We start from the raw sequence: 26,725 nt of genomic DNA, 5'->3' as shown, positions 1-26,725 counted from the left end.
GTGTTTGGAAGTACTTGACTGACAGAATATGAGGCATGGAAGAGTTTTAAGGTGATCAGCTTCTTGAAGCTGAGCATCATCATCTTTCCCCAGGTGGATCCAGGCATCCAAGGCAGGCTTTCAGGTAAAAACTCTTCTTTTTCACGGTTGATGCCATTTAGTAATAAATAAGCTTTTCACAGGGTTTATTCCAACAACATAATTATTTGCAGTCTAGAGGATTAAAAAGTGTGTGTTTTGGATGAAAAAGCAAATTAGATTCATGTGTACCTTTCACTAGTCTTCTTACACCATAATGTAGTTATTAGTTTTTTATCTGTGGGGTCTGCTGTGGTGGAGGTGCTTGTTTAATCTGATTTTCTGTGGAAATCTGAATTCTGTTCCATGAAATTCAGTGGAATTAGAATTCTCAAAGCTTATGAACTTTGATAATATGATCTTCAAATGGAGAGCCACACCAAAACTAGTCTTTGCAGTCAGTGAAAGACAGACAGAAATTATCACAGAATCATGGAGTGGTTTGGGTTGGAAGGGACCTTAAAGATCATCGAGTTCCAACCCCCCTGCCATGGGAAGGGACACGCTCCACTAGACCAGGTTGCTCGAAGCCTCATCCTTTGTTTATGTTAGGTAGAAGCAATTGGCTGGCCAGTTAATGTAAGAGTAAGCCTGGTTTAGTTAAGGATCACGCTGATGATTCTTTAAAAACAACTGTGTTAAGTAACGTGTTCTCAGAGTGGTCATGGTTTGTATGCAATATTCAGTACACCAGTGGCTGGGAAAAGAGAAATTGCCTATTATCTGTTTTATGGCAAAAAGAAATAATAGAATTATGATTTTTGCAGTTTTTAAGAATCCTAAGTTTGAATATTTTTTTTTTGTTTGTTAGTTAAAAATATGTAAGTTTCTACTTCTATTAATCCAGTGTTTTTTTGGTGGTGGTTTTTTTTTCAATGTTAGACAACCCAATGGCAGACCAAAGGATGGACATATCTTCTACAATTAGTGACTTTATGTCACCAGACCCTGCTGACTTGATATCCAGTTCCCTTAGCACTTCAGGAATGGATTGTAATAGGAAAAGAAAGGGAAGCTCTACTGATTATCAGTAAGTTGGATTTCTCTTGATATAACACTATGTTGTAACACAACAATACAGGGGGAGATGATAGAAATATTTATAGCAATTTTTTAAAATAACTTTTTTTTTACAACCTGTTGTAAAGGCCTTAATAAAGAGAAAAGTCACTATACACTAAGAGAAAAACTCATTGTTTAATAATAAAGTATTAATCTTGGTGCAGCTAGAACTGAGGGCTATCAAAGGGGGTAAGGCTGAGGAAAGAAACTTTTGTCAGAGGGGAAAAAAAATAATACTGATGAAATGTACAGTGTGAAGGATGATTCTGTTTCCTATGTAAATGGTCAATATAATGTCTCGCTAGCAACAGGGAAGATAATAAATTCATTAAAAAGCAGAAGCAAAACTGGGAATAGTTTATTTCCTTCACCTATTTTTTGCCTTTTTAGCCACTTCCTATCAGTGTGCTGCCAGCCTTTTCCTGATGAAGCTATTTTGGTCTCCTAGTTCAGTATGCATCTGAGTAGTCTCTGGTTTGCAGCAGTAGATCTGCCCTTCATTTGATCAGCTGATTTGATCTTGTGTTGGTCCTCGACTGTAGGCTGCTGTTATTCCTGACAAAATAAAAACCTGGTTTCTTCTGAATCAGTGGTAGAATGTGGTTTTTCAAAAAAGCTGCTTCTCTTTAAGGGAAGCTTGCTGATCACAGAGCTCAGAAGCACTGTCCAAGCCATCGCTTCTGTCTTGGGGCAGGTGTTTGAAATAGAAAGAAATCACAGCAATTCTGCTTTAGAATAGCGAACGTCATAGTAAAGTTTGTCAAATTTCCAAATGTGTAATGTCTCCTGCACTAGGTACACCAAGACCAACCTACTTACTGTAAGTTACTGTGCAAACTTCATATGTATTGTAACTTTACAAAGTGGATGGACAACTTGTGGATGGGTCCTGTCTTGTTATTAACACAGCTCCATAGTCCATTTTTGTGTAACTTAGCAGAAACTTTATCATGGTGGGCCTTTGGATTGTTGGCAGTTCTTCTCACAGGGAGGAGTCGTATTTTCAATCCGTGCTGAGCACGAAAATTAAGAATTAGGTTCCCTGCGCATAGGACTTCTTCTTAGGAGAACTTACGCACAAAATGTTACGTTGTGTTTAAAGACCACAACCATATGGCATACGTACCTTCTCTAATATGCATTGAGTCTTCCTGAAAAGTACGCGACTCCCTCTAGTTGAATTGACGACTACAAAATTCAGTGAATAGCCTCAATCTTACCAACTTCCTCTTCTCTAGAAAGGATTTCTCCATCTTTATTCTTCTGGGTAGGAAGCATTGCTCAAGTCCTCTTTTCCAAAAGACAGCTTTCTCTTGTAAGTTATAATTCTGCCCTTTAGGTTGTGTGTGCATTTTATTAAATATGTGAAAACACTGTTTCCTTAAATCCTACGTAGAGTAAGTTTACAACAGCTGTCGTCATACCACAGTTCATGTTGTATTGCAAAGGAAATGGTGGCTAGTAAATATTCCTATTTTAAAATAGAACTTAAGGTGGACTTCCTTGATCCCTCCTCCTATATGTATGTCTCAGTAAATTTTGTTCAGAAATGCTACTGTTTGGCTTTTGTTGCCTGTTACAAGTTATTTTTTACATGAATTGTCCAAGTGTCCAGCTTTATGCTTTGTTTACCAATGAAGTCAGGGAGTAAGGAAGGAAGAATCTGACTGTTTCAGTGCAATTCTTCGTTCACCTCTCAAGTACAAGCAAACATGTCCATCAGCTGTGCTTTCAGCTCTCCACACCAGCTTCTTTACAATTCTTTCTCCTGCCACTCCCCCAGGAAAAGTCCTGTCCAACCTATTGCAAAAGTCGTTTGTTTTCCACTACAGTCTGTTTTAGTCAAATGCTGGAATCCAAGACTTCATGCACAGGTGTATAAACAATTTCTTTCCTTGGGAGTTTGTTTTCAGTTGAAATAATATATGATAAGAAAACAAACTATTGTGAAGCATTTTTAACTTACCTCGTACCTCTTCTACATTTTGCTTTCTGGGTTTTTCTAAGGCTAAAATGGATTTTGTCACAAGCATCCTGTAACTAAAGGTGGCATCACAGGTGTAGAACTGATGCCTCATTCCTGTTTCTAAGTCCCATTGTAGACCTGCACGCTCTTTCTTCGGGAGCATCAGAAGGGCTTTGAGCCATTGACTAAGACAGTAACTCAAAAGTGCAAACTGAGGGATGCAGAAAACCTTTAGCATTATTCAAACTTCTTTTAAAAACTAATCACAAAGATAATTGATCTAAAAGTGCCATGAATAATGTGTGAGAGACTACCATGTTTCTTTTTAAGAAGGCTGGTGTGTTGTACAGGAATAACTAGCTAATATGAGAAGGATTTTCATCAGGCTTTTATAAACCATAGCCTCTAAACATGTTAAAGCTCGGTGGTATATCAGATCGCTTTACAGTCTTGAAGTGATGCCAGCAGTTAGCTTGCATGTGGAAATTCTGTTTAGTTTCCTTATGATATGGTAAAGTCTGTATAAAGTTCAGAATTAGGATGTTAGTACTGACTGAAAAAAAAATGTTCATCTGTCTGGTTGGGCAGAATCAAAAATTGAGAAACTTGGACTACATTTATTTTTTCTTATTAATTCTGGCCTTAGAGTCCTCTGAAATCCCATTTATCTAACCACAAGGGCAACATGCATAAAGCACAGATCTTTCAGTTCTGAAGATGAAACGATATCTCAATGATTTGCATAGCATTATTTAGGTTAGTTGGTTTACAAGTTTTTCACATTAAGTGTAGTGAACTATGCTATCTTTCCTTCAGCATTACTCTGTCAGAAGGTAGATTAATTTGAACAAGCTTGTCCGCTTAGAATATATTCACTGCTATTGTCTTGTTTTCATTGTGCTTTTCATTTCAAATAGAATATAAATTAGCTTGAGAATTTCAACAGAAAATGTAGGACATTATTCTTATTTCCTATATATGGTGTACTTTATTTTTCTTTCTTTTCAGACTTGATGGCTTTCCTTTTGAGTAAGTATAAATATTTTAATAATTAGTTTCACTTGAAAAAGATGCTTGGTGTTTTTCCTTGCCTTTCCCTCCCCCATACTTAAAATTTGCAGGTAAAAATTAAACCAGAATAAGCCAGGCTTAAGAGTGTCCATTTAAGCACAGTTGTACTGAGTTATACATATCAAAACATTCTCTTCCTAAGTCTTTTGTCTAATAGTGCTGTAGTCTTAGCCATTCAGCTTTTTTTACCAGATACAACTATGAAAACTTACACTTTCCTCTCGTCCTTATTTCTGTACGTATGGTTAAAATATTAAAATGTAGTAAGGGGGATCCTTTTTATTCTTCGCGCCTCCTTCTTTACATATTTTTTTCATGTGGAGACAAAACTAAACCATGTATCTACAGGGAAAGTTGTACTAGTTTGGAGTGTGCCTGGTTAGTTTCACACAGTCTCATCTTGCCCATGCATCTGGCCATTTCCAGTGGTTCACTGGTCTAGATTATTACCATCTCCTACCCCAAAATCAACTACCACGAGGCAAACTAAAGCCTAGAACACACAGGCATCTGCCCAAAGCAGTTCAGGGCAATTTGTGAATCCTATGGTAGGTGTTTTGACAACTGCACGCTCTGATCGAACTTTTAACTTTAGTAAATGCCAGTTAGTAGCTCTATTTCTGATGAAGGCATGAAAAATATTGGCTTCGTTATGTCCTTTTTTTCCCCCCTCTAGTTAACTGGAAAACATTTTTATAACAGATGATATCGTTGAACTGCAGCATGTTTTACTGTCAAACACATCAAACTGTGCCGTTTTGTTAGCTCTGAAGGAGACACAACTAATTTAAGAAAATGTTTTAATATTACAAAAACCACACAACTTCTTTAGTCCTTACAGGTTCTCACTTTTATATTCTTATTTTTGTATTTAGGATTTAAAGATGACAGGAATACTTTATTCTAACTTCATGATAGTTTGATAACAGTTTTGCTATTCCTGCTTAAGTTGTGATATATTGCTTTATTCTGTTTCCGCAGGGAAGGTATGGACACAGATAAAGATGACCAACACGGAAGGTACTATTGATACAGTCACTAAAATGTTAGTTCCGCAGTACTGACATAGGATCCTGTGTATAGATATTGGTTTTCAGTGTCACTGTGGTCAAGTGTCGCAGATTGTTTCTTTGCTGGGACAAAGGCTGAAGGCTGTTGAACAAATTAAAACAGAGAAACAAAAAAACCCAACGCTTTGAGCCACAATAATATAAATAATGATCTTTTCTGAAGAAAGGTTAAATAAATATTCAATTTTTAAAAAACTGATTTTAATGAGGATCGGGAGGTACGTAAGATGCATTAAAATAATTGGTTTTAGCATCTTCAACACTGTAACTTTGTGATATCATTTGCCAACAGATTGGAGTATACAGACCAACAAGGCAGAATAAAAAATGCAAGGTAAGACTCTAAACAAGTATATTAAAAAGAATTATCTCTTGCCTTTTGCCATCTATGAAATATTTGCATGTGTTTCTTATCCTGAAAATAATTTTTTCTAGCTTTAACCTTCTCTAATTTTTCCATATCCTTTCACTGTTAACATTTTTCATGTATAAACTGCATGTTGTTATGTGAAAATACTGATTTGGTAGGTAACTTGGGTTTAGTCTCTTCATTATCACTGAAATTGAAGCCTGTATGTTTGTCATAACGTTACAGTCTTGTTTCTTTGAAGTGCAGTAGTGGGTTGTAAAAGTGTTAACAGCGACTCTTTAGTATGGGAAAACATAAAACAAAAATTAAATTATTTAGTGTTTATCATTGTTTTTCCTGATTTGGAAGAGTTTAGTTCAGGGGTACCTCAAATACTTAAAGTGGAAAGCTGTGAGTTGAGTAGAAGACTTATTGCCAGAGCAAAAGGTAGTTTTAAATACTTAGTATATAGTATACTGATTACAAATTCTTAATTGAATGCTTTATTCAGTATTTATATACACTGGAATTTGCTTATCTGTGACCTTTATGATTCCAGTTATGTTCCAGTGTACGTGCTAAGAACAAAAGCATTGTACAGCAGCAGAAATCTGTAGATAATTTTGTACTGTTGAGTGGATTGTTTCAGAACTGAGGATTCAGTGTACTGCATGGCCAGCACTGTGTGTGTTTTCTGGTAAATAAGAGCCACGTGCTGCAGCCTTGCCTATTGCTTAGAGGTGTTACTCACCCAAATAATGACCATCAAATGTCTGAAGAATTCTGTATGGGGATGTCCTTCTCCTGAGGATAAGAGTGTGACTTCATTATTATGAGGAGGTTATTTTTGTGTTTTTATTATACTGGATTTGGGGATTATTTTTTTTTAATATGACTTATTTTTTTATGCTTTTCTGTTTTTCCCCACCACCTTACTTGTTTAGGGAGGCTCATAGTCAAATTGAAAAAAGGCGTAGAGATAAAATGAACAGTTTTATAGATGAACTGGCATCTTTGGTACCAACATGCAACGCGATGTCTCGAAAGCTAGATAAACTCACTGTTCTGAGAATGGCTGTCCAGCATATGAAAACGTTACGTGGTAAGTTGATTGAGGGTGGAGGGGGGACGGGACAGGACAAGACTGGAGGAGGATGGCAAAATGGGGTTTCCCCAAAACCATGTCTTTTTCTCTCTATTTCTTGCCCTTTTGCCAAAAAGGAGTAAGTTAATTAAATTTTGGGAGGACTTCTCCCCTTTTCTTAGCATTTGATGCCGTGTGTTCATTTATAGCTTACTGGGTCATGGTCCAGCATCCTGATCTGGCTGGGAAATTTGTGAGTGAGAAGAGAATACTTTTCCATCATCTGGCCTGATTGATCACTGTCGCTAGATCCAACAAAAGCAAGGCAGCTGGGGCAGGCGGGGAGAGGGAGCAAAGGGCTTCTGTGGCAGTGCACAGTTGAGCCTCGTGTAGCGCTGAGCAGTGCTCTTCAGCAGGCAACACGCAAACCTTCTTGAATAGAAAGGTTAGCTCTTAGATGTGAGTAATATTCCTCCAGGACTTGTGAGGTTTTGTGTTCATACCTTTAGCTCTGTGTGAAAGAATGGAAAGTACTTTGAAAATTCAATTTTAGTTTTTTTTTTTTAACCAGTTTCTGTTATAAGCCCCTGAGAGGAACCACGTGGGTTTGGAAGAATTGGTGGTGGTGTCCTGAAGCTTCATGTAAGAGTGAAGCAGTGCTTGGGTACAGTCGGTGATGGTGGTGAAAGCTTAAGCCTTCAAGCAATATGCCCCTGAGAAAAGATAGTGATGCAGCTAATTTAAAGAGAGTCACTGTTCTAGTTTCTAGGAGACCTGGTGTCTTCCAATCTTACTTATCCTTGTGTTTTTGAAAGGTTTAACTTTTTCTGCCACTTTAATTTGATAGGTTAGTACTTCATGGCACTTCAGTGGGTACTAATTTGAGTCTTTTTGTCTTTATGAAGGGAATAGAATGAGAAGAATTACTCTTTAATAAATAGCTGCCTCATTTGTTGCTAATTTTGGGCTTTTGGCATTGTGAGATGTCATTGTAATGTTGGTTTTTGTCATTGGCATGGAATGAGAGAACTGATTTGTAAGTTCCTAACTGACAATCTGTTTACATGACCTTGTTGTGTTTTAGTAAGTTATAAAGAGAAGAAATAGTTTGAAGGTTTTTATGCTTTAATCTCTTGGCTTTCATTTCTAAGTCTGAGAACAGACTATAAATCAAGCACAGCATTGGGGTTAAAAAATATGCTGAGGAACACCAGAAGGCATATAATTTGCATTCCTATGTGATGCAGTATTTGTGTTTTAGCAAAAAAGCTTCATCCTTTTTTGAGTTAATACCAACGGAGCTCATGCTGATGGTAAAACAAAACCAAAAAGCAACTTGCATTTTAAAGAACACCTGCAATAAATAACTGGGTAAGAAGGAGCCAAAAGAAAATGGCTAATTTAAGTGTGTATTGTTAAGTTTTTGACATGGGGATTGTTTGTTTATTTTCTTTAGGTGCTACAAACCCATATACAGAAGCAAACTATAAGCCTGCTTTTCTATCAGATGATGAATTAAAACATCTTATTCTCAGGGTATGTTTCAGCTTTTAATTAAGAGATAGAAATGTCTGTGAATATAACTCTCCCAAAGCAAAACACCAGCATTTTTCTGCCTTGTATCGCAGCTTAAGAATGTTCTGATGATGGAGGATAATGTAGAAGTATGCAAGACTGCTGCATAAAGTCAACAGGTTTTAATGATGAGTAGCGTCTCTTAGTTGTAGCAGAAATATTTAAAAGGGGCATCTGAGGAAACTCTGATATTTTGATGGCAGCCATCAGAATCTTCGGTCATTTCATGGAATGAACCAAAATTACATACATTGTTTTCTTGCAGACTTTCTGCCATGGGCTACCTTGACATGATTTTCAGCGTACAATGATATAACAAACACCCTTTTTTGAAATCACTGATGTAACATGACTTCGTATGTTGGGCTGCTTGCTGTATATTTCTTTTGTAGCATGGAGAGTATATATCAATTGTCAATAGTGAAGCTCTTCTAGTAGCTTGTGGAATTTGTGAAGCGCTGCAGTGTCCAGATGCAGCATATGCAGAAATTTAATTTCTGCAGCATTGTGGCTCTAAAGCTATAAAATTAGGGCCTAATCCTGTATGCATCTGTGTGACTGCAAAAGAGAACTATTGAAAGGGGAATTACTTGCCTGCAGGCACATAAATAAATATCCAGGTTACGTTTGGTTTCTAAAAGGGGAACTGTGGAATAAATACAATTAAAAGAATATTTTCATTTGAAGGCATTATTAAATAGAATCATAATATTATGGGACAGGGCATGGATTCTTTCTTCCCATAGAAGTGATTTTAAATTCTCGGCATGATGCCCAGAATGCTGCCAGAATTGTTTGCAGATGCAAAAAAAACTTTCTTCTAATTTCATATCTTGCCTGTTGACTCAGTTATCTCTCAATGTTAAGACAGCTCTCTTAGTGTCGAAATTCTACTGTATACAAAGTGTTTTTAAAGGTTATAATGATACAATAAGGATGTATAACTTAGTAATTTACTTTTTTTTTTCCTAATTAGGCAGCAGATGGATTTCTTTTTGTTGTGGGCTGTGACAGAGGGAAGATACTGTTTGTTTCAGAATCTGTCTTCAAGATCCTCAACTACAGTCAGGTATTCTTTTCCATTTTAAATAATGTTAGGCCTTAAAAGATTTGAAAGCTTTTTATGATTATGTGTTTATAAGGAGGGTTGTTTATGTGAATAGTATGTCTTGGAAGCTGAGATTTGTTGCAAAGAGCTTTTCTCTGCCATATCTTTAGAGAAGACTGTTTCTGATTTCCATTCAAACTAAGGAGGTGAAAAGGAACTAACTTTACTTCACTGACTGATGCTTTCTGGTCAGGGATTTACCCTCGGGCTTCTAAAAGCGTTATCTAATTGGGAGTGTAAGCAAATATTGAAAAATCAATCTAAGGTTCTTTCAATAGCTTCATGTGAATTTTTTGATTTAGTTTTCTTTCCATCTGTTCTCGTTTTGCTTGCATACTTACTAGTGGAACCTGGGAAGCAATTATACCAAAGCCAGGTTTTTAGTATATGCTTAACATGAGGCTTAACTTAAATTCTTCATTTTTTCTCTCATCTGTCCTCCTTAGCAAATTAAAAAACTATATTATCTTCAAAAGTTTTCATTGGCCAGCCTTTAGTTTGGTATATACTAAAGAGCTACTCATCATGTAAATATTGAAAGAGAATATTTGCAATTATGATTTTTTTCCTTCGCACGTGTAGCATATGAAGTGAGACTGAAGAGAAACGAGAATATTTGTTGGTGGTGGATTGAACATGCTATTTCTGCAAAAACTCTTACTGAAAATAATAAAATAAATTAGTATGTAATGTGGTCATAACTTCCAAAGATACAGAGAAAACATACCTTCCATGAAATCCTGGATCTCCGATGTTTGATGTTCCTTGGTTAGCCCTATATGTAAAAGGCTTGTTTATAATGGATGCTAAAATTGGGAAAATATACTGAACAATGATTTTAATTTTTGACTGAATATTCAATCTCTACAGAATGATTTGATTGGTCAAAGTTTATTTGATTACCTTCATCCTAAAGACATTGCCAAAGTGAAGGAGCAACTCTCTTCTTCTGACACTGCGCCACGAGAAAGACTTATAGATGCAAAAAGTAAGTATTTTTGAAAGCTTTGTAAGCTTTTTGAAAAAGTGTCGTGTAGTCTGAATATTTGCCTAATATTGAAAGTGTGTCTGTGGGTTGCTGTGTGTCATGCAAAGGAAGCTTTAGCTTAAAGACAGAAAAAAAGGCAGCAGGGGGGAGAGAAGGAACAGATACCTGAATGTAGAAGCTAGTAGGTTTGGTGTGCCCTGCAGTATAGATGCATTAGTTTAACTGGCTTCACCTGTGAGGTATCCTCTTTTTTTCCAGACATCAGTTTAATTTTTCCCATTGAAGCATTTATTCTAATGTGTCATTCTCAATGGTCAGAATATACTCAGTGTTATTTTGATTATCCTTAGCTGTCAGTCAAGATAGAGGATTCTATTTATTTATTACTGCCACTTCCATCGATGACTTAGCCTTTCTCATAAGGTTTTGAACCTGATTCTTGGAATAATTTCCTGCTATGTCCCTTAGCTCCATCCCACTCTGGTGTTTCAAAGTAGTTCTGTATCTGTGTTGCTTCCGAGGTGAGTAGGTGTTTAATTCACTCTCCTTACAGGAGTCTGCATTGCTTAAGTAGAAGATGGTATCTTACAACTGCAGATTTCCAGGCTGTTAAGTCTTGTGGCTGTCAGGAGCAGAAATCTCTAGGATCTCATCTCAAAGAAGCCACCAGCTCAACTTCAGAAACTGAAGCTGAGACAGATCATTTCAGGGCAGTGAGCCTCAAGGCTCCAGCTGGATCAGCTGAAGTTTTTCTGGCTCCTGATTTTGTTTGGTTGTCAAGCATATATATCCAATGCTAGCTCCTTTTTTGTAAGCCTCTGACAAAGTTAGGGCAAAAATAAATGCTATGAATTACAGTCTTCCCATCTGCTATGATAGACTGGTAGAATTTCAAGAACTCATTCCTGAGTAGTGGTATGTATGTATTTATTTATTTTTATGCTGGCTTGAGTGACTCATGCAGAGCTCGTACTCTTACCACCAAACAGCAGCTTAGAGTGTTTGTGGTGCAGGACAACCTGACCTCCTTGACATGACCTCACTCAACGCTAATGTTGTGGCACACTTTACAACATTGGCATCTTTGTTTTCCTCCTTATCTTAAAAGCCTACAGGGCCCCAGAAGTTTTTGTCCGTGTTTATAGCTGTTTGTTCATACATATTCCCATGCAGAAAGGGCTGAAGTGGGTAGCAAGCTGTGGGAAAGTTGCTGTGTGATGATTTAACTCCTCCATCAGCTCTTGGAGTACTGTCCTGTGGAGCTCCAGCTGCATCCCTGGCGTGGCCGATACACGTGCTCCTGCTGTGTGCCAGGCATCCTCCTGGAGCTCTGCTTGTACCCGCTCTCTGCTGCTGGCTCCCAGAGTTGATGGGTGTTTTGGTGCTGTGTTTCTCCAGTTACTTTCCACAGAAAAGAATCCAAGAATCTCCTGCAAGAATCTGGTAAAGGTCAGGACTTATCGTTAGGGCATGTTCATACACGCTTATTTCCTTGAGGCTTCTTACACATCACTGGAGATCCTGGGGATTTGCAGTCCCTGCGTGGGTCACTGTTATTTTTTCCCCCCCTTCCATCAAAACAATGAGGAAATCTGATGTTTAGGCACACACCAGTTGAGGTGGACCTGGAATGTCACTGGGCCTCTTCTGCTCTGTGCGTGTGTATGTGCTCTCTGGGTGGTAGAAAGTCTTCCAGTCTGAGGGGTCGCGGGCCTGTGGAATGACTCTGTGTATGCGGTACGGCTCTGGTTGTGGGTGGATATTCTCTCTCCATTTTTAATCAGTTGATTAGTGTTCAAAGAAATCACAACAGTTATTGCAAAACTTCCGTGGAGTTTCGCAATCTTCTGCTAATCTTTGCATTTAGAACCCTGTGGTCTTAAGCTTGCGTCAGTGTTTTCACCCTGGAAAGCGGAATCAGAAATGGTGGGTTAACTCAGTCCTGCGCGTATTCACTTACATGAAAAACTCCAAAACGGGACTCATGCTTCTGAACAGGGATATAAAAGGAGTTCTGTGCAAGTCCCAGGAAAGTTGGAACATTGTCCAGTTGGGCTGTATGGTGTAACCATTTGTTTGGCTAACTTTTTACCTGACCAAAAGGCTTCCCCACTTCCTCTGTTTGCTACAGCTGGACTCCCGGTTAAAACTGATATCACACCTGGGCCATCACGACTATGTTCTGGAGCAAGACGGTCCTTCTTTTGTAGGATGAAGTGCAATAGACCTTCAGTGAAAGTAGAAGACAAGGATTTTCCTTCAACCTGTTCAAAGAAGAAAGGTAATGATTATGCATTTTATTACCAGATGTAACGGCTGTCGGGCTTTAGATACATATATACAATTGCTCATTTGCAGTGCTTAATGTTTGTACATTTTTGAGCACTCTCTGGATTTCTTATCCAGATACTGAACTATGTCTAGTTCTGTTACTTCTTCATGCTTTCCTTCCCCCCCACTCCAGCAGCTCTTAGACACTGTATCGGCATATAAAGTCAAATTCTCCTCTCTGCTTTCTTGAAATGTTTGCTTCAGACACTGATCATATCAGGTTCAGTCTTGATCTTCTAGCCAATGTCTCCAACAGAGGAGAGCTGTTACCTGTTCTATTTCTCTGCTCCATATTTGACAAGTGATATTTGGATGGATATCAAATGTAAAAAATGAGTTTTTTCTGAGTTCATCTGTGGTTTTGGTACTTTCTGAGTACTGGAAACACAGCATTTCTACACCAGTACTATTTGACCAACGTTGATAATATTTTTTTTCCTCTGTAAGGTATTACTCTAGATGTGTTGGAATATGTATTTAGTCCAAATTTGAAAGTTTCTTCTTTGAGGACTTTGGATAATGCCTTTGGTATGAGTTAGTGGACAGTAACTAGAGAACGCAAGGCAGGGTCAGTGTTTTGTCTCTGGATGTGACGGCTGCCCTGAGCACTTTCTGCTAGGTTCAGACACAGCTTCAACCCTGGATGGTGTTTTAGTGCTCATCCCTGAGGACACCAGTGTGCTGTTAGGCATAAGCCTTTTACTCTAGTTCTCTATGAAAGTCTTCCCTTGCAGTTTTAAGGCCTGCTCGGTGCTGAGGAATACGAGTTCTCCTTTCAGATCCTGACTGTGTTACTGGTCATTGTGAATCTTCAGCCTCACCTCTCTGTACAGCTATCCCCTGTATACCCCAAACAGTGTCTGTTCTGCCAAACAATAAGTTGCTGTTTTTGTAGGAGCCTCAGGTTAATTCAAACAAGGCATCTTATTTATTGATACACTAATTTCTTCAAACGGTTCTTTAGATTATCTGCATCCTTTGCTGAAATAATAAAACATGATGCAATTTCTACTTAAAGATTATCAAAACCAACCTTGGTCTGGACTATGTGGTGTTTCAGTATAAGCAATGGCTTTGCAGAGATAAATTGTTTATTGAATTATCTCAGATTAGCCGCATTGAAGCAGGAGTGCTGAAAAATCCCTTAGTGAACAGTATCCCAAATTTCCTGGATAAAGAGAGGAGATGCATTATTAACAGAACTAAGGTGAAGTTCTCCAAAGCAATATCCATGACCTAACTGCTTTTTTGGTTTTTTGTTGTTGTTTTTTTTTCTTCTTTTTACAGCAGACCGCAAAAGCTTTTGCACTATTCATAGTACAGGATATTTAAAAAGCTGGCCGCCAACAAAAATGGGACTAGATGAAGATAATGAACCAGATAACGAGGGTTGTAATTTAAGCTGTCTTGTTGCAATCGGGCGGCTGCATCCTCATGTAGTGCCACAGCCAGTCAACGGTGAGATCAGGGTGAAACCTACAGAATATGTTTCTCGACATGCAATAGATGGGAAATTTGTTTTTGTAGATCAGAGGTAAGAATACTTGTAATAACTTCCACAATAAGTCACTGTCCAACACTGCTTTACTGACTTTACTTGAAGCATTGTAAATACTACTGAAAACGAAATGATTGTTCTTTTCAGCTTTTTACTAAATCCTGTCTGCAAGTTATTTTGGTTTTTGAGACCCAGCTCAAAGCTATTACTGTGTATTTATTCAGTATTACTGATTAAATTTAAAAAGAAAACCTCCAAAAATACGGTTTACTAGACAGAATAACCCAAGGATCGTTTCTGCCCATTTGCTAAGGGAATGTATACATGTAATCCTCAGAAGAATACACTGTCCTATTTTTAAACTGGACTTTGTACTTACGCCTCTTTGTTGTTTGAAAACTTTGCAAACACTATATAGTAAAGTCATTGCACAGGCTGCATTAGGCTTTGGTAGCATATACATTTCTTAACATGTGTATTTGGACACATTCTGCTGAATTAATACTTCTGTATGTAATCTTTTGAATTCTAAGAAAAAAAGCTTTTCATAAGCTTTGCTTCTTGGAAAAGGTTTGTACCAGTGTGGTATCTTCTTTCAAACATCAATTTTATTTATTATCTAAAAGGCTAACTCTTATATTTTTCAAAAGAAATTGCTTGAATTTTCTTAAGTAGCAGAGAGACGTGACCTGGGTCTTCCTTCAAAAAAACCTGGCATTGTCAAGGGAAAGAAGGAGGCTGGAGGATGTTAATGGAGGGGTTACGCTGGGGTGGTTGAGCGGGCTTGTTTGGCTCCCTTCCTTGTCAAGATGCATAGAGACTGCTCAGATGGGGCTGTTTCAGGTTACTTGTGGCTTAGGCTCAGTTGCTTACAATGTGGAAAAAGCCTACGCTCCAAACTCTGCCCACTGGAATTTATTTCAGGGGTGTGTCTGGTGTGTCAGCTGATTTCAGTGGACTTTGAGAGGACAGAGAGCTGATAGTCTTGAGTGGACGTGCAGTAACGAGAATCTTAGTGTGTGTGTGTGTTATCTGTCTGGTTGGGCTGATTGAGGTTTTTGAGTTTTGCATTTGTTTTTTCTTTTTTTTTTTTTTTTTTTTTTTTGGTTGAGTTGTTTGAGGGTTTTTAATTTGACAGAAAGCTTTTTGAAACAGCAGCTCTGCAGCAGCAGTGCCTAGAGCTGGTGATCATGCTGGGAGCTCTGAGAGCACTCGGAGCCTTTCTGTTGCTCAGAAAGTGCCACTGTCATGGCAAAGGGTGGCAGTTTATGAACGAGTTTTATTTTCAAAAGATCAGATGTATTCCCTATGGATAATCTTGAATTATTCCTAAAATAGAAAGACTCAGAAAATGTTAAACCACTGGATTTAAACACGTGTGTTTATTTAATTGATTTCCAGCTGTTGTTTACAGTCCTTGGAATGTGTATACAACTTCAAAGGGCTCTTTGAAAGGGAATTTTTTAGAAGTAATCCTCCTCTGTAGGCTTCAGCTTGGTATCCTATGATGCCTGCTTCCACTGGAGAATATTTAGGAACCTGTGAAAGCTGAAAACTATTAATTTATTTCTGTGTTGGGAGTTTTTGTTCATAGAGATTTGCACTGCTCCTTTGTCATTTGCCCAAGGAAATCCAGGAAAGAAACACTTTAAGCTCTCTGTGACCCTAACTTTTTGTCCTTAGGGATTGCACAGTCCTGGAGGAGTGCTGCTGTGGAGTAGGTACTAAGGAGCTGGGCTTTGCAGTCAGGGAACTACTAACAGCTCACTGTCAAAATGGCAAGCTGCAGTGAACGGGGTTGTAAAGGGAACCATCCCACCTCTTACTTCTGCAGTACTTCTAATGGCTCTGGATGGTGAATTTGAGAGTGAAAATAAGTTTGGTATATAGACATACGTCATCATATACAGCTTCAGAATTCAAAGCTGCCTTGTTAAGTTGGGGAAGCAAGCTAAGGAAAAAAGTAAATAAAGGATGAAATTCAAGAAGGACGAGAACCACTTCCTTCCTTGCTTAATAGAATGTGGTCAGATATTGAATTCACTGAGCCTTTGGACATCTGCTGTAATTTGGCACATCTTCTTTCCAAACAGCCTCTTTATCCTGCTATGAAAGTACATCTGAAAGGTTTGACAAATTGCTTACCGATGCCCATATTGGTCGTTACCCACCACTGCAGTGCTGTTAAAAGGTCTGGTTACTAAAGTTCTTGGAAAAATACTGGAATAAGGTTGACTTGGTTCGTAGCTCTTCTTTTTTAAGGATAGACTTTGCTGCTTTGTGGTTCTCCACAGGCTCTCAGAGGTAATTCATTAAAGCAGTCTTGGAGCTGTCAGCATTTTAAGTGTCCTGGGAAGAGGTTCACCAGACAAAAGCCAGTTTGAAAATTTCTCTTCTGTGAATACTTGTAATGTTTCCTTCTGCAAGGCTGAGGTCTTAGAGCTCCCTGTCCATGAGGACTTGAGGTGTAAGCCACCTGGTTGGTGCTGAATGCTTTTAGCATGTATGGGGAAAATACTAAAATGCCCTGTATTTAAATGCTATGCTTTTTGGGATTCTGTGCTTTTCCTGCTGTTCTTACTCATAGTTATTAATATGTACTCATTTCTACATTTGATAATACTTCATTTGGGCTTTTTTGAGATTGCAGAAGAGCGAGGACCTACCTAGGTTTCTTCCTTATTACCTCTCCTGTGTAATTTTCTTTGGAATAGTTTGGAATTGTGACTCTCATACTGATTTCTTCCAGGAATGATCATTTTTCCTCCAGTAAATTTTCTTCTAAGAAACTTACAAAATCAAAGTTCACTGTAGGTCACTAGTTTTGTTTGCTCTCTGTTCTTCTAGTGAGGATCTCAAACTCCTCCTCTGGCGCCATTCAGCCATGGTACTTTCTGTTCTGTGTTCTCTATCCTCTAAATTCAATGGTGTGCATTGCAGGGTCCTCCTGGATGGCCTGTCCCACTTTGTTCCTTTCTCAGCTGTTCCTTCTTTCACCAGGAGGTCCTGGAACAACTCCCTGGGTAGTGGCTGTGTCCACCACGGTAGCAGTGATGTTCTCTCCCTCCCCAGATACCCTCAAAAGCCTGGCTTACGCTGTCTTCTAGGGGCTGGGGGAAGGGTGCACGCACATCCCTAATGTACAAGGTGACAGCAATTCTCCCTTGCCCCACCTGTTATTTTTCGTGTTGGTATTCTGGGTTAGATGAGTTATCCTAACAAAGTTGTTACAGTTTCTAAATCATGAACAACTTGAGAAATAATGCTTGTCTTCATGTTTTAATGCACAGATCTCTAGGGTGTTAGCATTCTGGCTCACTGTAGCTTCTTCTGTGTCAGGACTGACCCTTGTACCTTGTGCTAGGCTGCTGTATAACTTGTTGTCACTTACCTTACCTGCTATGTCGCTTTGCCTTTTCCTCTTGAACTTAGTTTAAGGCTTCAGTTACCAAGCTGATGCACGAATTTGTCTTTTCCTAGTGTCTTGAGAAGTGCTCCATCTTTGCCAACAGCTTCTTGAATACCACCTGAGAGTCAGATCTGGAATCCATGTCTTTCCCCTGTTGCAGATCACAGGGGTATTTTGTTCTAAAGTTTTCTGATGAGGAAGAAAATGCCTTTGACTGAACATGAAACCAAAAGTTGTTTATTTGCTCCATGCTCCTGTCCCGTTTAAGCCAGACATACGCAGCAGGTCTCTTAGTGCTTATTCAGGAAACTACTATTTGTTAACTTTGCTTTTTCATGGGTGTGGGTGCAGGGTGGGGTTTGTCCGCTCCTAAGGCTTGTGACTTAAGGGGAGCAAATTCTCCTGAAACACTTGTTACACCACGATTTGGCCTCTGTGCAGCAGCAGCACCGTGGGTACACAGAGGAGCACGGCAGTTCTTCAAACCTTTGGTGTTTACTTTTCAGTGGCATCTTATGCAGAAAGCTTTGTATTATCTTCTGGATGCTACAAGTCAGCTTTATTCAGGTTTAAATTCTCCAAACTATAATATACCAGCAAGACTATTTAGAAAGTCTTACATCCCCTCCAGTGGTGATGGGTCAGATATAATACCCGAGGGCTGTTGGTGTTATGTACTTTTTTAATTACTTGAGAATTAAAGAGAGTATTCTCAATGATTTTTTTTTTTACCTTTTAAGCTGAAAATTCCTTTCCGCATTACTTGAGCCTTACCCAGCTTCAGTGTGAGTTTTAGTAGTCTGTCACTAATACTCCAACTTGAAACAAACTTTTTTCTTTTATTTTTTTTTTCTTTTATCTCCCTTCACCAAGGGCAACAGCCATTCTGGCATACTTACCCCAGGAACTTCTAGGTACTTCGTGTTATGAATATTTTCATCAAGATGATATAGGACATCTTGCAGAATGTCATAGACAAGGTATGATTATTGATAATTCAGTAGCGAAATTTTGTAAAAATATTGTGAACCATTGTCTATTAAGAAAACAAACAAACTTGAAAAGATTTAGGTACCCCTCTGTTTGCAAATGCTTTCGTTAAGAACACTGTGCTGCATGTGCCAAACAATATGATTGTCTTAGACTTCCATGGATTTTTAGTGAATATTTGAGGTTCAGGTTGGGTAAGGGGGGAAGACTGCAAAAATGACATTTTTCTTCAGGGGTGAAGGGAGGAATTACCTGAGTTTTCCCTGATAAGGGCTCTGCTTGTGTCGTCATGGTGCCTGTTTGACACAAGGTTACTCGCTTTCTGTCTGTCTTCAGTTTTGCAGACAAGAGAAAAAATCACAACGAACTGCTACAAGTTTAAAATAAAAGATGGATCTTTTATTACATTGCGGAGTCGCTGGTTCAGTTTCATGAACCCTTGGACCAAAGAAGTAGAATACATTGTCTCAACAAATACAGTCGTTTCGTAAGTATTTTTTCCTTAGGAGATGCATGTAAATGCTGATTGCTTTGCCCTGTTTTCAGATGAGATTTGACCTAAATCTCTGCACATCTTGTACATGACAGCAGGTGTCTTCTCCAGCTAACACCCGGAACTGCATAGCTGGGGAGAGGGGAATCAGTGTAATAATTGCAGTAGCTTAGTAAGTGTGTATTAAAGCCTGCAGAAATACAAATGTTTTATTTCTTTGGGAAAACCCGGGGTTCCAGTCCTTGTATGGACTTAAGGGAGGTGCATTTCTTTGCTTCTGTAGGAACTTCCCCTCCCTTTTTTTTTCCTTGAGGGTTTTGTAAGGGTGCAGTGACTCTGCAGTAGAATAACTGCTGTAGAGTAATTCTCTTATGAGAGAAGCTGTTTGGCTTTTGCCTTGCCCATTTTGAACTGTAACACAGTGTTTTGTTTTTGTTGTTTATCTCGTGTGTCTTACGGTGGTGTCAGTCACAGGGCTTCTTTCACAGAGGTGACAGTGACTCACAAACCACTTGAATCCTGAAGCATTGCATTCAGACCCACTGGCCAAGTGGCTTTTTCGCAGGGTTTTCTGTCGCTGATTCTTCTAATTCTTGAAATCCACAGCACCAACGTACTTGACAGTGGCGACGCAGCCTTTCCACAGCTGGCAGCTTCTCCACACAGCATGGACAGCGTGCTTCAGGCTGGAGAAGGTAACTGCTGTGCTGGGAGGAAATCATTGGCAGCTGTGCCTTGTTAGCAGCTAGTCCTGCATGCACAAATGTGCTGCACTTTTGCACTGAGAATTTGCTAATATCCTAGAAAAAAGTAAGGTTTAGGGCAAAAAAAAAAGTGCTAATGCAGTTCTCGCCCTGTTGAACTTAAATCTTGGGCTATAAGCTGGTCAAAGAGAAGCAAATGAGCCAGGTAAAAGAAACAAGTATAAACAGTGACAGAGGAGAAATGTTTGCCTTCGTGCATGGTGCTGTTTGTACATCGTCCCAGAGTGAATTCAGGCTCTGTGGTCAGTGCAGATGACTACTCCGGGTGAATGGATCAGAAACACAGTCTGGCCATTCAGCCATTGCCCCTCACTTGCCCTTGGCTGGACTGACTTTTTGTCAAGACATGAAGCCTGACCCTGGTAATCATCATGGGCTTGTGAATGCTGCGGATCACTGACCCCCTTTTATAACAGGTGGCATGCAGCATGATGCAGAGCAGAGCTTGGTTTAATAATGAAGCGTTACTGGAGCAGGGTAGAAGTGAGGTAGAATAGAAGGACAGTGACAGCCCATGGGTGAAAGATGGGCAAGGAGATGGTGACAGTACTGAGGTTCTCTCCAAAGAGTTGGGAACCATTGTTTTTAGAGACCTGTTTACTAGATACTACTTTTATCGGCTCTGCCTTTATGGCTGTAGAGCGAGGATACTGCACATCTGGAATCACTTCCTAAGTTGTATGCAATACACTTAGCAGAACAGTGCAAGACTTCAGCAAAGGTGGACTTTTCAGTTCTCTCTGTTCTGAAAAATGAGGTTCAGAAGAGAAGCTATGGAGGAGGAAGGGTGGCAAACATGGGGCCAGTGACAGTGGCAGGAAGAGAAGCTGCCCTGTAAACATGATGGTCAGTAATTGAAGGTGCAGTAACAGCAGTAATGTGGTGTCTGGGCCTTCTGAGAATGGGGAAAAAATATAGAACTGTTCTGCAATAGCATAAGCTTATTCTTGCCACAACACAGCCTTTGAAAAGAAATCAGATGTGTAATATCGTCATAGTGACAGGTCTTGTCCCCAGAAAAGAAAGTTAATTGAGTGAAGTTTAATTTTAAGTTGTTCTGCCTCTGCTAAGGATTTGATGACCTTTTAGGGGAACCTTCTAACCTCCTGCTGGTTTGGAGCCATAGATGCTGAGGGTTGCTGTTGTTAAATATGAATTTCTAAAAGAAGGCAATTATGCATTATGCATAACCAGCGCTAGGGCTTTCTTGCCCTTTCAGTACGTGATCTTTTTCCACAACGCCTTGGAGTGTATCGAGCTCCTCCCTGACTACCTCTCAAGTGTTTTGCAAGTGTCAAATCACATTAAAGTAACAGTGAGCTTCCAAGTGCTCAGACCTCACTTCTTCCTCCATTTTTAGATACTTGCAGTTACCTATGGGGGCTTTATTTATGCTCATCATGTAGCTTGGGCTTATCCCATACTGGATGGAATACACAGTAACAAGTTCTTCACACAAAGTAAAGAACAAACATGTTTGGAGATGAGCCTATTCAGGCACAGAATAAAGCAGGTCTGACACACTGTTCTTCACCAAGTCTGGACAAGGGGTACTACCAGGTGCTTGAAACAGCCAGACTCAATAAAGTCAGGATCTATTGTGTACCTGCTGGCACAGAGGGATGGCCCAGAGACATAGCGTAGCTCAGTGTGAGTCAGAACTTTCTGTACAGTTGAAGGTACTCACCAGTTGGTGGAATTGTAAATAAATACCATTCAGAAGGTTCTGCAGTTTGTCAAAACATGCCTAAATACAAACGCTTTTTGGAAAAGGTTTGCAAGTGTTTATCTGACCTTATATCTACTTATTTCAGGCGGCCCAAAAAGGACTCATCCTACGGTGCCTGGAATTCCAGGTGGAACAAGAGCTGGGGCAGGTAAAATAGGGAGGATGATTGCCGAAGAAATCATGGAGATTCACAGGTGAGAGAAAACAGTAGGAAGTTGGGGGAAAATCAGTATTGTTCTTTAAGAGGAAATTAAGGAGATCTTTCTTCAAAATTAATATCCAATGATACCATTGGATTTTATAAGTAGACAGCTACAGATACCTATTCAGAACAGCTGAGGCAGTCAAAGCCTGTAGTGAAAGAATGAAAAAATGACAGCCTTCCAGCTTTCTACTGTAAAAGACTAATATCAGAACTTCTTTTGTAATGGTGATAATAATCTCTTTACCAGAAGTAGTTAAAAAGACCAGCTAACTAGAAACAAATTCCTTTCCAGACTATTCTTTTTGCAGTGACTCAAGGGTATAAGTGGCACAACCTCCAAATGCCAAAGCTATTGACTGTGTGCCAAAAAAGCAACGTTTCTTTTCACGTGATCTGCTTTGCTCAGATGCTTTTAGAGTTTAGATACGTAAGTTCAGCTTGTGCAGTTGTCCCCCAGCTTTTTGAACAAGGACACAATGATTAAGCTGGCTCTGCCTTCCCAGGGGCAGGCTGTCTAAAAGTCACAGTATAGGTCTCTGGTTTAAACAAGAAGTCTTGTAGCACCTTTCAGTAAGGCACTGTCATAATACAGAGCTGCTTCTCAGGAACACCTGGGTGAGCAGGTGCTTTCAGTGGGTATCAATTTCGACAGGCTAAGAATCCCCATTCTTCATTAACTTCCTCTTGGGAATCATTCCCCCTCCCATAGATGTGGTCTCATCCAGCAGATGCTTAGTGGCAGTAATTTAACCATACTGAGCTGCAATTCAGGAAAACATTCAGTCAGTTTCCCATAGTTTTATTTCTGCTGCAGGCTAGAGACTACTGCTATCATTGTCGAAGGGAACAGCAGACCTATCACATAAGGCTTCTTCCCTGTCTGTAAGAATAGGAAGGAGAAGGGAATAAAAAAAAGAAAAAAAGCCACACCAAGGCTGAACCACTACTTTGAAACTTAAGCATCCCTTTTAGCAGCTGTAAAACACTTAATTAGCCTGAGTGAGTGTAGTAGTATCGCTCACCAGCCATGTTTTCATTTCATTTCAAGACCCTGGGTTAGTTCCAGTCCTTTTTCAGCAGCTGTTACTATTTTCCAAAGCTGCCATCTGTTCAGCTTTCCCAGGGGAACTCTGCCAAGGATAAAATTCCCATTTCCATTGCTTTTTCTGTAACTACCCCTCCTCCTGTAGTCTAGATATGTGTTGGTTCTGCAGTTAATGCATTATTCAGTCATTAAAAGAAGATATTTGATCAAACTATGGAAAATTGAAGTGAAAAATGCTGCTTCGGACAGTTTTAAAAAATGATGTTAACCATCTCAAATGTCTAGTGTACTTCTGTAGCAGTAGCTCACTTAAGGAGTCTAGGTTATTGTGACTGAGGCAGCTGGTCTAAATTGAAGTAAAATACAAAAAAAATGAGGCTTTCCTCAGTACCCAGGACTTTTTCCTTCTGACTCGGTGAAGGCTGTACAGGAGCAAATAAAGAGGGGGAAGACGTAGAGCTTGCAGACTGAACAAGCTGGATGACTTACACGCAAGTGTTTATCTAGCTGCAGATAAAAGTGTTGCTACTGCTGATTTGAGTCACACTGAAAAAGTAAGGAAATTACAGACATGAAGTTCATGCTTTTAAACACCTTATGCCACCTGATACTTAAGTCAGCAATTGAAACTCCAAGTCTCTGGCAGCTCAAGTTGCTGGTACATTCATTCCCTATTTTATCTGTATTTTAGGATAAGAGGATCATCACCTTCTAGCTGTGGTTCAAGTCCACTGAACATTACCAGCACACCACCACCCGACACATCCTCCCCAGGAGGCAAGAAGGTAAGAACAAGCTTTACAAACAGTCTTGTAGCAGTAGTGGCAAGCAACATGAGATCACGCTTATAGAATTACGCATGGTGTTGAACTCCTCCTGGCTGCTTGGCTGAAAAAGTCTGACAGCAAGTCAAAGTAGTCTGGTAGCCAAAAATCCCTTTACAGTAGTCCCTAAAGTGCAGAGACCAGTAGTTCTTAAACACTGGCAGTTTTTGAAATCCACCTGCTCTTAAGATGTTTACTTTAAAAAAACAAAACAAAACACAACACAGATCTGCAAGAAACAGCTCTCCTCATACATCCATCCTCCAGAAGCTCTCTAACACCACGTACCGGTGAACAATGGCAGTGCTATCATTGCAGCACTCACTGTGCTCGAATGAATCACAGCAGCGTTACTGTACTGCTCTAGCACAAAATAGGACAATTAGATGCTTACTGTGCACTGCCAGTTTATTTTTAAATCAATACCATGTACCGTGCCTTGTTCTAAGATTGCTTGAGTAGCACTCACATACCATTACCAACGCTTAACCACCTGAACACTTGTACTGGCTGCATTTAAGTCATCTAGGAAATTGCTGCTTATAGTAGTTACATTCAAGGCAGGAAGAGCACTTACCCAAATCCTTCTTCTGTGCATTCAAACACTGCCTCAGACTTACTTAACTTTTTTCCCCAGAAATTATGATGACTATACATAAGAATTGCTTGTACGGGAGCACATAGCTGACAGTAAATATGTCTATTTGGGGCTTGCTTTGTTCTTGAAATAAAACCTGAAGTTGGAACAAACAGAGTGGTAATTCCAAGAATATTCTTGCTCTTTCACCCCTACAGTATTTCAACACCTACATATAGTAGGGGCTGCTGTAACAGAATAAAGGAAAGTACATATGGAGAGTTGGGTACATCTAATATGGTACCCCCTCTGTATTTCTCCTTAGTTAGAAGACTGAGTTTGCTAGAAACGCCACAAATTCCAGCTGCTGCTGCCTTCAGACAGGAACTCACAAGTGCTTACCTTCTAGTGTACACACATCCGAGCAGTTCAAAACTCTGGTTCAAGTTCAGCTATTCCCTTGTGATTTATGAATCCCAGAGAAAGTTCTTCCATTTCTGGTGTACACAGTACCGCTGTGCTGCTCCATACCAAAAAAATAGTTAGACTTGTGATCCTGGAACAATGCTCAACGCGTGCAGTCTGTCTCTACCTGGGATGATTATACTTGTGAAATTCAGGACCTTAGTTGACAGGCCTTAACATATACAGTATTTGTAAATTCAAAAGCATTCTCTAGATAGCTGTAATCACTATCACTTGCAGATGGAATACTTACAAAGATGACCCACTGACATCCCCTGAGGACTTTCTCTAGTAGTTCTTCAGTAACTTCAGGAGTTACTTTCAGAAGTTTAGCATGCAGCACTGACTTGATCCCTTCGTTTTTGGTGGTAATGTACCATCCATCTGACATCTGCTTGACGGGCATAATACAGATGAAGTAGCTCCCAGTTTACAACTAGTCTGATGAGCTAGCCTTTGGGTGGTGGGCTTTCTTCAGGAAGTCCATGTTCCCTGTGTTAAAAACCTCTATATAGGACAATTTAAGACTTAATGCAACCTTCTGTGCTGTTCCATGGCTTCTATTCTTTTCTTTCAAGATCTTGAATGGTGGCACTCCAGACATTTCTTCCGCTGGGTTACTGTCAGGGCAAATCCAAGATAACTCTGGTTACCCGTATTCTGACAACTCCTCTATCCTTGGTAAGTGGAAGTTGCACACTAACGTGCCTCAACACCAGCTACACACATACTGACAACTGTAACAAGATGATTGCTTTTAGCAATAACTTGCTTTTGCCACCTGCAAAGGCATAAAGCCCATAACCTACCACCCGATTTGCCTAAAGGGGTGACTACAAGAGTAGCCTAGCAGTCTATTTTGCTAGCCTACTTTATATTGTCTTTTTTTTTTTTTTTGATAGTATTTGGAAGCCTCTCTTCTCTTGCTGATCAGTGTGAATTAGCTGAACTCCTCCCCTGCTTTTTGTGAATGCTTTTAAACAACTGAAGACAAGAAGAAAGGCTAGGCAGACCCCTAGATGTTGATCTAAACTTATTTTTGAAGTACAGAAAGTAAGGTCATCCTCATTAGGTCACTCCTTAGCAATGACCAGTATGCCTAACCTTTGTACTCTGACACCCAGGTATCGGTTGTATCCCTGAAACTGTGGCAACCTGGATATCGAACAGATGAATAGTCCCAAAATAGTTCAGCCTGTTCAGATACTCTACTTCAAGTCATACAGCAAGTGCCCAGAGCAAATAAAGTGAACAAAATAAAACTGAACTACTGCCAACTTACTGTATTTGTGCTTACAGGGGAGAACTCTCATATAGGCATCGATATGATTGACAATGATCAAGGATCAAGCAGCCCCAGCAATGACGAAGCAGCAATGGCAGTAATAATGAGCCTTCTTGAAGCAGATGCAGGTCTTGGTGGCCCCGTAGACTTCAGTGATTTGCCATGGCCCTTGTAAATGATGCACCTGGCTTCAACATCCAAATATCAAAGTGCATTTATTGGTGGAGTTCTACAGTCTGTGAAACGTGTCGGACTGAGAAGCTTTTATGTATGAATTTCATAAAAGCTGTATCAGAATGCAGCTCATCCTACCATGTGTAACTTCAGACAAAGTGGAATAACCTGCTACAGTGTTCTGTGTTGACTTGGTTAGCTGTGTATAGCTTGCAATACTTGTATATTTTGGATTCTGTTGTTTGAAATTTTTTTTAAAATCACTGTGCAACTCACTGGCATCAGTGGTAGCTTTTATATGCAAATGACCATTTCAGATGTATGGTGTGTTTTTACACTGCAAAACAGTCCCCATGTGGATATTTCTTATACTAATTGTACCATAAAGCTGTTTATTCTTTCTTGTAAGAATCCTTTACTATAAATATTGTTAAAGTGTAATGTATTAGACAGTTAATATTTTTAAAATAAATGTTTCCCTTGTTCTAAGATGGAGCATTTACTTTGATAAATAAATTTGATAAAACCCTGCTGAAGGTGCATGCTAGAAGCGGTTGCCTATTTATCATTTCTTTAGCCTTGGGG

General features: G+C 39.4%; 1 protein-coding gene across 3 annotated transcripts; it reads left to right on the top strand.

Moving 5' to 3' along the window:
- ARNTL (aryl hydrocarbon receptor nuclear translocator-like) lies at nt 1-26,690 on the top strand. Of its 3 annotated transcripts, XM_010073369.1 has the most exons (18): nt 1-124; nt 961-1,108; nt 4,115-4,135; nt 5,159-5,197; nt 5,540-5,581; nt 6,541-6,698; nt 8,137-8,216; nt 9,232-9,324; nt 10,234-10,351; nt 12,483-12,632; nt 13,970-14,216; nt 18,463-18,569; nt 18,916-19,066; nt 19,679-19,767; nt 21,651-21,759; nt 23,507-23,600; nt 25,260-25,362; nt 25,981-26,690. In XM_010073369.1, exons 2-18 carry the CDS (start codon nt 969-971, stop codon nt 26,139-26,141), a joined length of 1,902 nt encoding a protein of 633 aa, XP_010071671.1. In that variant the 5' UTR covers nt 1-124; nt 961-968; the 3' UTR covers nt 26,142-26,690. The 3 variants fall into 3 exon arrangements, with proteins under 3 accessions (XP_010071671.1, XP_010071674.1, XP_010071672.1); XM_010073372.1 differs by lacking the exons at nt 1-124; nt 4,115-4,135 and having other exon boundaries at nt 969-1,108; nt 13,973-14,216; XM_010073370.1 differs by lacking the exons at nt 1-124; nt 4,115-4,135 and having other exon boundaries at nt 969-1,108.
- Nucleotides 26,691-26,725: the final 35 nt, after the last annotated feature.

The sequence above is a fragment of the Pterocles gutturalis genome, unplaced genomic scaffold, assembly GCF_000699245.1.
Source record: "Pterocles gutturalis isolate BGI_N339 unplaced genomic scaffold, ASM69924v1 scaffold14192, whole genome shotgun sequence".
In the NCBI taxonomy this organism is placed as follows: Eukaryota; Metazoa; Chordata; class Aves; order Pterocliformes; family Pteroclidae; genus Pterocles; species Pterocles gutturalis.
The sequence above is the reverse complement of the archived record's forward strand: the minus strand, read 5'-3'. Positions and strand labels throughout refer to the sequence as shown.

What these genes read in the sequence shown, in the direction of transcription:
- ARNTL (XM_010073369.1), top strand. Translation starts at nt 969, where the DNA reads ATGGCAGACCAAAGGATGGACATATCTTCTACAATTAGTGACTTTATG. An exon ending in TAAAACATCTTATTCTCAGG is followed by an intron (nt 8,217 to 9,231) that starts GTATGTTTCAGC and finishes TTTCCTAATTAG; the next exon opens with GCAGCAGATGGATTTCTTTT. An exon ending in AAGACTTATAGATGCAAAAA is followed by an intron (nt 10,352 to 12,482) that starts GTAAGTATTTTT and finishes TGTTTGCTACAG; the next exon opens with CTGGACTCCCGGTTAAAACT.